General features: G+C 41.7%; 1 protein-coding gene across 3 annotated transcripts; it reads left to right on the top strand.

Moving 5' to 3' along the window:
* The first annotated feature begins 4,575 nt into the window (after positions 1-4,575).
* On the top strand, positions 4,576-11,258 carry LOC135660681 (probable protein phosphatase 2C 59). 3 transcript variants are annotated; one of them, XM_065176416.1, is made up of 9 exons: positions 4,579-5,205; positions 5,677-5,804; positions 6,025-6,123; positions 6,214-6,372; positions 8,796-8,883; positions 8,960-9,051; positions 9,165-9,243; positions 9,351-9,508; positions 10,386-11,258. In XM_065176416.1, exons 1-5 carry the CDS (start codon positions 5,138-5,140, stop codon positions 8,852-8,854), a joined length of 513 nt encoding a protein of 170 aa, XP_065032488.1. In that variant the 5' UTR covers positions 4,579-5,137; the 3' UTR covers positions 8,855-8,883; positions 8,960-9,051; positions 9,165-9,243; positions 9,351-9,508; positions 10,386-11,258. The 3 variants fall into 3 exon arrangements, with proteins under 3 accessions (XP_065032486.1, XP_065032488.1, XP_065032487.1); XM_065176415.1 differs by lacking the exon at positions 10,386-11,258 and having other exon boundaries at positions 9,351-9,677; XM_065176414.1 differs by lacking the exons at positions 8,796-8,883; positions 8,960-9,051; positions 9,165-9,243; positions 9,351-9,508; positions 10,386-11,258 and having other exon boundaries at positions 4,576-5,205; positions 6,214-8,789.
* Positions 11,259-11,556: the final 298 nt, after the last annotated feature.

Genomic DNA, 11,556 nt, shown 5'->3' with positions numbered 1-11,556 from the left:
TGTCAGGTCTATGACTCGTCTGCGAGGGTGTGGACGATGGACAAGGAACTCGACTTCGGTCGGATGGAACTACATTTGGAGCACCCGGTGGTCTGCGACGACGTCGTATTCTGGGCATCGTCACATTCGAAATCGTACGAGAGGATCGACCACTATGTCGTCGCCTTTGATGTGAGGAAGGAGCGCACGCAGATCATCCCTCTGCCGAAAGAAGCAGCCGTCGCCTACTTGGACACGATCGGAATAGGCAAGTGGGAGGGGAAGTCGCTGTGCCTAATCCATTACGAAATGTGTACTTGGGTGATCGGACTGTGGCTGCTGAGGAAGACAAACGACGGTCCGCCAGGATGGGTAAGGGTGCATGAGGTGAGCTTGGGCCAGATAGGGTTCAGGGAACCCCCCAACGTGAGCTGCGTCGTGCTGAGAGAGGTGGCGATGACCACGTCACTTGTTTTCACCGTAGATAGCGAGGCATATAGCTATGATATAAAGGATGGAGAACTCAAGAAGCTGGGATCGCTGGGATGCAGTTACCCACTATTGATCCCTTACTCTAATACGCTTCGGCCATGCGGTGAAGAAGAGGAACTGTTCGTAGATAAGAGAAGAGAAGTTGAATGAAAATTTTTGTCTTTCATGTGTCCAATGCTACGATTAAATATCATGAAATAGAGGGTTTTCTGTTAGTAGAATTTTCTGCCATTGTGAATGAAACAGCAAGAAATGATTTCTTGGGAGACAATATTAAAATTGTTACGAGAAGGTATAACATATCATAGACAGGTTCTGCAAAGTAAACAGGTTGTGCAAGAAAAAGTTCACATGTCCTGAAAGAGAAGAGGATTGTTTAGTTGATTCATATGCATGCATGCATGCATGCGTTCCCTGTCGAGCAACAACATCTTGTCATTCGGCAACTATAACCAATCTGCACTCTATACAACGTCGGCAACGAATTCATATGCTTTGAAATTTAAGAAAAAAAAGAAATATAACATACTAAATAATACTTACCGCATGCTTTAAGTCATAAAAGGAACCTCTGCATTATTCTCATCTTCATCTCTCTTTTTTTTTTTTTTTTTTTTGCCCTTAATTGCCAATATTACAGTTTCTCCTTTCTTTTTTTTTTTTTCTTCTCAACCTCGTCCACAATCGTCATTGTCCTCTTTTTTCAACCTTACCTGCACACGTTTAGATTAAAAAAGTTAGGATTTATGTTAAAAGAAAAGAAAATACTAATATGAGCTATGAGTTATTAAAGCATTATGGGCTGAACTAATGCGCTATGTGCCCAACAGATAAGAATCTTTAATGGAATTATATCTGTAGTTAGATTTGGAAAGGCAAAAAACTCATGCAACTTCATAATTAGATCACTCATCGTCGGTTAATTCAGTGGTCAGATCTCAGGAAGTCTTGTCCGGCAAAAAAAAGTACCGAAATCTTGATTCAAATGGGATGATGCTAAAACCCCGAACACCAAGTAACCTCTGCTTCCTTTTCCCTCTTTTTTTCTCGATACGTTAGATGTCATGTGTTAGTGCAAACAACTTTACGCCGTGGCCTCGGGGCCGACGCGGTTTGTTCTGGGTCCGAATGGCGGGGATCTCCCAGGGGGGTTCCTCGGGACTGTAGAGGTCGCCGGCTCGGGTCGGTTCGGTCGTGGAGGGGGGTCGCCGTTTCCTCTGGGAAGGGGCTCCTCGCCTGTGCGTCCGGTGAGAGGCGCCTCGTCTTCGTTCCTGCACACAGGTCGGGTCGGAAGCTCGGCCTGACCCTTCCAACGATCAAGTTAGTGATGTGGAGTGGAGTGGTTTTGAGGGTGTTTTTGTGTTGTCCTCTCCCTCCTTTTCTCCCTTGGCATGCAAGGGTTTTTATAGTGAAGGTGGTGCGTAGGACTGCTAGCAGGGAGCAGGATCGAACTCCCGGTAGCGTCTGACACTAGTGTTGGCGTCACGTGAGGGGCTGGGCTCCTGTAGGATAGTGACGTGCCTCGGTTGGCGTTCTGGTCTTGTTTGACCAGGTGTTGTCAGGTCAACCGAGGGGCGATGCGTCATCCGAGACAGCTGACGTCAGCCCGAGTCTTATCGCCATTATTACCCTCATCATATTCCCCCCCCAATGGAAGTTATGCGTCGGTTGCCGTAAGGCGAGTCCGAGGCATGGCTTCGGTTCTAAGGAACCGTCTCTGTCGGGCGAAGGCCGGTTCATTGCCAGGGGTGTGGGAATCATGGAGCTTGACAATTGACGAGGGTTGGATGTGCAGTGGTGGCTCTGGGTGGCCGAGGAACCTCAAGTAGTGGTTCGTCGGTCAAGTTGGGCTTGGTTGTAGGGGTGGTAGGCCCCTCAGGCGGGCAGGCCGCGCAGGAGTGGTCTCGGGCAGCATGGGGTCGAGGAGCTCTCGGGCAGGCAGTGGCCGAGGAGCTACTTAGGCGGGCAGGCCGCGCAGAGGAAGTCTCGGGCAAGCTGTGGCCGAGGAGGTCTCGGGTAGGCTGTGGCCGAGGAGGTCTCGGGCAGTATGCCCTCCTTCTAGCGCCAAAATGTTACGGGGAACAACTGTATGCCGTGGCCTCGGGGCCGACGCGGCTTGGTTCGGGTCCGAATGCGCGGGGATCCGACGCGGCGCTCCTCGGGACAACTGGGGTGGCCGGTCACGGCGGTCCGAATGGGACGTAGCGTGGGGGGTGAAGCCTCGTCGTGGTGACTGGGAGATGCGACCTTGCCTTCGTTCCTGCACACAGGTCGGGTCGGAAGCTCGGCCCGACCCCTCCGACGATCAAGTCAGATGATGTGGAAGGGAGTTTTCTGCCGTGGAGAAGTCCCCCCTTTCGTTTAGAACTCGGGGGTATTTATAGGGTAGTTTAGCGTTACCTGATGTGCCCGCCTGTGGGAGGCAGGATCGTACCTCTGACGACGTCTGACGCTGTTACTAACGTTGCGTGGAGAACCGGACTGTCGCAGGGTATGGGCGAGGGTCGGTCGTCGTCCTCTCCTGTCGTGGTCAAGTGCACGGGGTCGGAAGTCGTTGCCTGATAGTGGATGACGTCAGCGCGTGTCGAGTCAGCGTTATTGCCTTCCTCATTGGGCAGAGTGGCGCCCAGGTGGGGCAGTCGTCGTGACACGTCATGTCGCCATTATTACCCCTATCATCATGGATAATGTCTTACTGAGGTTTTCATATGATATCTCAAATGGTAATTTTAAATGTAATTACTATTTATCATTTTCATAAAAATATATGAAGAATGATATTTTTTTCACTTTATTTTAATACAATAAATATGAAATATATATAGTTTCATGGTCAGAGTTTATGAATATGGTAATCGGTCCTTAAAGAAGAAAGTTGTGTCGATAGAAGACGCAGAGGATGACAAGAACATGTGTATATATATACATACAAGCACGGTGGTGGGACGCGGAAACTTAAATAAGAAAGCCGTAAGGGAGGTGCCGCGGGCGAGCGAACCACCACCGCTTACTTAGCATATAAATCAATATATACACATATTGATTTTAAAAAAAGAAACTTCTCATTTTTCAGATTTTTAATAGCGCTTAATTTTTTGCTTAATCCTTGAAATATCCAATTATCTACCCTTTTTTTTTTTTTCTTTTTTTCCTTTTTCTGTGGACTAGTTGGATGAATCGATCCAATTATAGTATTTTCAGTAATACTAAGAAACAATCGTCAATGCAATAAAAAATATAGTTATAATATTTTATATTATGAAAAATACTATAACATAAAATAAAAATACTGTAAAAAATAATATTTTCAAAATAATTATATTTATAAATATATTATATTATATTATTTTTTGGGTATTACTAAAATACTATAACATCGTATTAAAAATATTGTAATCGGTATTAGGTTAAAAAAAAAATTGATGTCGGAAAATTTCTGAAAACGTGAGACTCTTTTATGGAGAAAAAAAAAAAAGAGAGAATTCCCTCACATTCATATGCATTAAATTGCTGTTCGAGGGGCAAATGACAATCGACTTACAGAGATTGACCGAGTCAATAAATATGAAAATTGTTGTGTTTATATATAATACCACCAAATTAATGCAACAGGGAATTTGCATCGCATTCATCCTCACTAAAAATTGGTGGATTGAGGCGTTGACTTGCCAACTGCCTGAGTCATTTCGATCCTCGCCACAGCTTCCGATCGAAGTCAACGACGTGCTCGTCTTCCCCACATGGATTTCATCGGTAATCCCCCAGAAAAAAAGCTCTATCATGTTAATATACTATGCTCGAGAAAATGTCGGTGTTCATCACGTTAATTCCATCGGGAATTAAGCTGCATTATATTATGCTTCCTCCCGATATATATATATATATCTCATAAGAAATGGAATAATCATGCATCGAAAAGAACACCCAAACAAGCGACAAGTATAACGATGGCATGCGGTTACGTGATGGCAACCACTTAAGCAATGCAAGCACGCAAAGGAAAGATAGAAGTGACCTCTCACACACAAATGTATGATTTATTACAACCATTTTTTGTCCTTTTAAGTTTTGATTGTTATTATAGCATTGTTATGTATGCTCATATATTGCTAATTAGATCTTCGATTTAGTCAATTAAACTTAATTAATTATACTTTAACGCTCAATTAAAGTTATTTTTCTTGAGACATGTGTATTTATTTATCTATTTATTTTCGGTACCAAATGGAGACCTAAGCATATCCATTCATACATTTTAACTTCTACTCAAAACCCACCGCCTACCCCCCACCATTAATCCGTTGTTTCCTCCCTCGACGTTTCTTCCCCGTTGCCAGCGATCGAAACCAGTGCTCGGCGTCTCCTCTCTCTCTCTCTCTCTGTCTCTCGGTGAAGGATCTCTTCATCTGCCCTCTTTTCTTTTTGGAGTTCGAGATTGCTTCCGTTGATCGACGTGGTAAACGTTTGTGGGGGGGAGGGGGTATCGGATGTCGATTGCAGGGGGTGAATTTGGTCGCGGTGGGGATCGACGGCTGATTCGAGTGTGAGGAAATCGGGCATGGGTTTCTTTCCAGGCTGATTGGATCGGCCTTCTTGTTTCGGTGGTTTCGGTGGGATCTTCCCTCACTTTGATCTTTGTTTGGGGGGCGAATATTTCGGAGGGAAGATGGGGTATTTGAACTCCATCAGTGGGCTTCAAGCAGACGGTGCTCCGGTCAGCGGGGGAGGACTCAGGTCTCGTTCGTTTATTCCTTGTGAAGTCGTATTAAGGCTTACGATATTCTTTTCTAGATTTGTTTATGTTTCGTATCTCGTGCGATTTTCGAGCTGATCTTATGCTAGCATTCGCTTCATATATTTTGAGTTCTAATTCGAAGACAAACTAGCTAGTTATTGGAAGAGATTTATTTATTTATTTATTTTTTATGTATAAACAGTCGTTTATTCCTTAATAATTCAATATAAGTTAGATCCTTAATAATTGACAAACAAGTTATGAGATGGTTCGTCAGATATGGATGTGTGAACTTACATGGGAAACATGGTTCTTTTACGCTGAATAAACTCATAGAACTGCTTCCTATCTGTTAATTGTGGTTCTTGAATCTGCAGTTGAATATGTTGCCTAAAGTAGGCTGTAAAGAAACATCCTACTCTTGCGTGTCAATCTAACATTAAAACTCATGCTTATTTCTTTCAAGACAGTCAAGATGGGAAGTTTGGTTATGGGTATGCAAGCTGTCCGGGGAAAAGATCTTCGATGGAAGACTTCTATGAGACGCGAATTGACAGCGTTGATGGAGAAATTGTTGGCTTGTTTGGGGTCTTTGATGGTAAAATTTCTGCAGTATTTTGTTGTCTTTGTTATGTTTAGAATGTCTTATCTTTTTTTTTTTTTGTATTTGCAAATTTTTGGTAAAACTGACATAGAAAACCCATTCATTAACTTGCTTCTTTCAATCCTTTTCTAGGGTAAATTTCTCTCGTGGAGAGTTGCTTATACATTCAATATCCTAACGTTAGACTTTGATGCTTTGATGAGTGGTTATGTAGGTCATGGCGGTGCCCAAGTAGCAGAGTATGTTAAACAAAACCTCTTCAGCAACTTACTCAGGCATCCAAAGTTCATTACCGATACAAAATCAGCTATAGGTGGTGCTGATTTGCATTTTGTACTATGAAAGAGCTTTTAGAGAACAATAATATTTGGCTTATGAAATTCATCTGTGCTGTTACCTTCAGCTGATGCATACAACCACACGGACGCAGAATTTTTGAAATCTGAGAACAGCCAGAACCGAGAGGCGGGTTCAACTGCATCAACAGCTGTCCTTGTTGGTGATCGTTTGCTCGTTGCAAATGTTGGGGACTCTAGAGCTGTCATATGTAGAGGAGGAGATGGTAGGCCCCTCATCCTTAAATCAGTTCTCTTATCATCAATTATGTGTAACGGATTTCTGTACTTAATCTAGAACTAAACCGGCTCAATTTAGATGGAGTTTACTGCATTTTTTTTTACTAACTGTATTCTGACAACCCAACCTATTTAAGAGCAATATTTAGAATGTGACACCAGTGACATCTAGGTTCTTAGGATATATGTAGGTTCTAGACCAACAAAGTTTTTTGGCCTTCTCTTGATCCTGCCAAATGCTATAGTAGCTCTGTGTGTCTCTGGTGTACTGAACACATTGAAACAAATAATCATATAGTTTCAGATTCTTCAAAAATATAGTAATATAAAAAAGTATAGACAGGAAGGAGAAAGAGAACATATTCCTGTTTGGATTCACAGAATTTAAGCCTGAAATTGGAGAATTGAACCTGCGAAAAAATCTTCAGAAATGGCTGAAACTGCACACTTATGGTGATAAATGAGGATTTAAATTGTTGATGATGGATGAGGTGCTAAAGTTCATTACGCTCTCGTATTGCATGTACTCTTTTTGAAATGAGATTTGAAGATTAATAGTTTACTAGCAAGTTAAACAGGATTGGAAACTTAATATTAAGTTATCCAATTTTTACACAGCATTATTTAAAGAATAATAATCACTTTTTTATGCTACTTCTATAAGCCATTGCACTTAATGTCTTTATGACTTATCGATGCTACAGTGGTTTCATAGCTACATACTTTTGGTGAAATTGTATACTAATAGTTTAGTCATGTTATCTTGTCTTTAATGTATGATCTAAGAACTATTTTTTGTTCATCGCTTGAGTGTTGTTCCTTGATGAAACTTTCCATTTAGCGCTGTACATAGTAGGTTTTGGTACCACTTTAGATGTATGACATGTCTTGGAATCTACAAATGGGATTTTTATTGGTGTGATTTATTATTCTACGGTCTTTTATCCTCCAGTCCACATTTTGTTGGTTATATTTCTTGCATTCTGGAATTGACCCTTGTCAAAACCATCTAATCGTAGACTTCGACGATCGGGAGTTTAACTATTCACGCCAATGACAAAACAGGATGACAATGGAAGTTGATGTTTCCTTAATCCTGAAGCTTGTCATAAGCATATTTCTCCATTATTTGTTTTGTTCAGTGTTAAAGAATATATTTTTTATATGGAACTTTAGGTAGATATTATTGTGTCTCCATTATTTTTTCTTGCCAAATTTACATATTTTTTATCAAAAATCATCCCTCATGTATGTAGAGCTTGGTATTTAACATTTTACATATTTCCATAATCATTATCCGTGATCTACCATTTGCTTTTGTTTGGATGTTTGCTTGCCCATTTGTTCATCTCATGGTTCAATTACTATATGTGGTCATCTTTAGTTTGAGATTATTGCCTTCTAACTAGATTCAAATTTCTGATTGATTTATGAATGGCAATAAACAGTACTGTGTGGTGCTGTTGACATACTTGTTGTCATTGAATCCTGTTGTTTATGTTTGTTCTTATGCCCGTTGAGGTTGTTCTGTATTCTTTATAAGATATCCATGCAATCTCTTCTCATTTCAATTGATTGGGTCGAAAAATCAATCTAGAATTTGTTGCATCACTCGATCCAGTTATCTTGAAAATTGTAACTAATAAAGACTTTTTATTTAGCATATTAAAAGCTGCTTGTGGTTCTAATTTTCGTTGTTTTTTTTTTCCCACTTTTTCTTTGTTAAATCGAGTTTGGCATCTCAACTTGTGCTCAATTAATACAAAAGTTTATGTATTCTATGAACCTCTTGATACAAACATCTGATTCTTGGTTTTTCAGTGGCATCAGTTGCAACAAGTCCTTTTCTGAGGCAAACAGTTGTGCCAATTTCTTGTAGAGCACCCATTTTACTTGCAAGTTCTGTTTCTTGGTTCTTACAATATATTGCAAAAGCAATTTTCTGATCATGATAGAGTAGTTGACCAAACGAACTTCTGGGTGCTTCATAATTTAGAGAAAAAAGTCTTTTGTTCCCCATATGGTAAGTTTTGCTTCTAGTTTGTGCAGTAGATTGCAACGGCAATTCTTCTGATTGCTTGGTAATTTAGAGAAAGAAACCTTTTGTCCCTCGTGCATCATGGTCAAAAGCCAGTTCTTGGTACTTTGAACAACAGAGACCTGGCAAATCAACCTGTTGTGGTACTTGGTTGATGTGAGCTCTCATAATTAAACCAATCACTCTATTTTGATGGTGATAATATGGAGATGATTTTCTCTGGATGTGCTTGAAGGTTCTGTTTTTAACAAATTCAGTATCTGAAATAGAATACAATCACCAGAATCTTGTATTGAATTATTGATTGAGCCTCTTAAAAGTTTAGTTCTTTACTAGGAACTCGGCTCACGCTATTTTTTGTAACTTTTGCAGCTATAGCTGTCTCAAGGGATCACAAGCCTGACCAAACAGATGAGAGAGCAAAGGATTGAGGATGCTGGGGGCTTTGTAATGTGGGCTGGTACTTGATCTCCTCCATCATTTTTTATCAGTTTAGATCATTTCGTTATATAAATACTGATCAACTGTAACTGCAGGGACATGGCGTGTCGGTGGTGTTCTTGCCGTTTCTCGTGCATTTGGTGATAGGCACCTGAAACAGTTTGTTGTCGCAGATCCAGAAATTCATGTTTGATCTCTGACCTATCACTTTATTCCTACAATGTTATTGTCTTCAAGACTCGAGACATATCATCATCTGACAGTAATGCCTTTGACTGCTTCGACTACTGTTGAATGCAGGTGGAAGCGGTTGATGGATCTCTCGAATTCCTCATCCTTGCAAGTGACTGATTGTGGGATGTTGTCACGAACGAATGAGGTATACTTTAAAAGAAGAAAATAACAAAAAACAAAAAAAAAAGTAGGTACCTGAAATATCATCTCCGAAGATTGAACCCTTTCTTTTTCATTTGGTTCCAAATTCAGGAGGCGGTGGTAGCTATTGTCAAACCCCTACAAGATCCAGAACAAGCAGCAAAGAAACTGTTACAGGAGGCCTATCAAAGGGGTAGTTCTGACAACATCACTTGGTGTCGTGGTACAGTTTCTTGGCTAGCCTTGATAACACAACCGAGCAGCAATAGGTACAAATTGTCTGCTTGATCTTTGTTATCGCTTTGTTATCTGTAATGGTTTAGTGGAGTCTGTATCATGCTGTTTTCACTTTTGTTAGAATAATCAATAAGATTGTTTGGTTAGAGTGCCTAAATTTCTTCCTGAATAGTCGTTTATATATACATACCATTTTTACCATTTGGAATTTACTCCTGCAATTAAAGTAGCTCAAGTTTGGTAATTTAAGCCTCAAGGAACAATTTTGATATGCCCCCTATGAAAGCAAAATGAGACCCATGAAAGAAGGTCTCTTATTGAGTTTGTATTATAAATGTTGGCAGGAAGATTAGTTTCACATGGATACAGAATTGAAGTGTCTAATGATACATAGTGGAGTTTGATTGTGATAGTTTCCATGGTAACTTTGACCATTTTGACGTAGATTCAAAGGTAAAGCCGTATAACCATTCTTCGTGATTGATCCATCAAAGGGTCATGCCCATGTCTTATCTAGCGTGGCAGATGCGCGGATGTGTTTGAATAGAATAGAATAGAATAGAATCTAACCTATTAATTTGTTGTTTGCGCCCATTAACAAAAATTATAGGTCCCATGGCATCCAAGAAGGATAGGAACATCGAAGTTACTTTTTATTAACCCTACACAGTTTGCCTCGTGCAAAAGAGTCTACCTTAGCCTTCATATTCTCCTCGTCTGTTGTCGACACAACCTTTCTTGACTCGGACACAAAAAAAAGGAAGAGAAAAATAAACCAAAAGAAGGCTAATGGAGTTGGGGACAACGACCGATGGAATGAACAAGTTGATCGAGTATGGTGCCTCTCTCTCTCTCTCTCTCTCTCTCTCCACACTAACCGGTTATTTAATGCTTTGTTGTCGTCCGCAGCCCACTGCCGACGACGCTTTCAGCAGAGCAGCGAGAACAGAAAAAAGGAGACGAAAAGTTGGTTCACCGGGGAAATGGAGGAGGGTGCCGAAAGCGGCGTTAAGACGTGGATCCTGGCATTTCTCTTTTGTCGAGGACAGCCGTAGAGATGCCACAACGTCGAAGCTGCTGCCTCGCTCCTCCAATTTACTCCTTCGCCCTTCCCTCTCCCTCCAAATTTGCTGCTCAGCTTCTTCTCCTCTTCTCCTCCACCACAAGGATTCCTCTCCGAGCCGACCACCTTGTGAGGTGTGCTTCTCTTTGCTCCTCTCAAGGGAATCCTGTGGCCTCCACTGCCTTCGTCTTCAGTTCTTGATCTCCGCAGCCATGGGCTCCGAGGCGGTCGTCGTCGTCGTAGGTGAATTGCCTCTGCTTCCGCCCATAAAGACTGCGCCGACGCGGGACAAGCCCGTGGAAGGCCGTCCCGATGCTGCCGAAACCGAAGAGGAAGAGTGCGTCACACCAAAAGGCGGAAGAGACCGTTCTCAAGCCCGTCCTTGTTTGTACGCCGGCGAAGAGAAAGCCGAAGCCGGCGAAGAGGGTACCGCCGGCTCCTTCCATGGAATTCCACGCCGTTACTCCCGATCTTACCTCGGTCTTCCTTCCTCTCCCTCCCAAGAAGAGAATTCGTGTAGTTTGATCTGAAGTTTCTTCACCAATCTCCTGTAACTCCTTCTGTTCCCCTTCTGTTTTCCCGTGTGCCTGGTAAAAGATTTTATTTCCTTTTATTGTTTTCTTTTCTTCCTTAGACGAAACAAAGACCATCAAGCACTTTGTGTAACATGAGGAGAACTGTCCTCCACATCATGCTGCAATGTGTACATATATCGGACAGTTCTCTTGGGTTCTTGCTTTTAGTCGTTCTGCAATCTAACACCGTCGAGGAACCCAAATTACTTACTGTGTCTTGGGATGCAAACTTGTGGAATTCCCTCATAATAGTTGTTACGGTCCATCAGTGTCTGTGCAGAGACAGATGGGAAGTTAAGGTATATCACATGATTCTAGATCAGACAGTACCTCACAACCCTTCTAAATTTCTGCATCTTGTTAAGAATCCAGCAGGTAGAAGGAAGAGATTCCTGTAGAAAGGGCACCATAATTTTAACTTTTATGGCCTAGGAAGACACAC

Source organism: Musa acuminata, unplaced genomic scaffold (assembly GCF_036884655.1).
Source record: "Musa acuminata AAA Group cultivar baxijiao unplaced genomic scaffold, Cavendish_Baxijiao_AAA HiC_scaffold_500, whole genome shotgun sequence".
Lineage (NCBI taxonomy): Eukaryota > Viridiplantae > Streptophyta > Magnoliopsida > Zingiberales > Musaceae > Musa > Musa acuminata.
The sequence above is the reverse complement of the archived record's forward strand: the minus strand, read 5'-3'. Positions and strand labels throughout refer to the sequence as shown.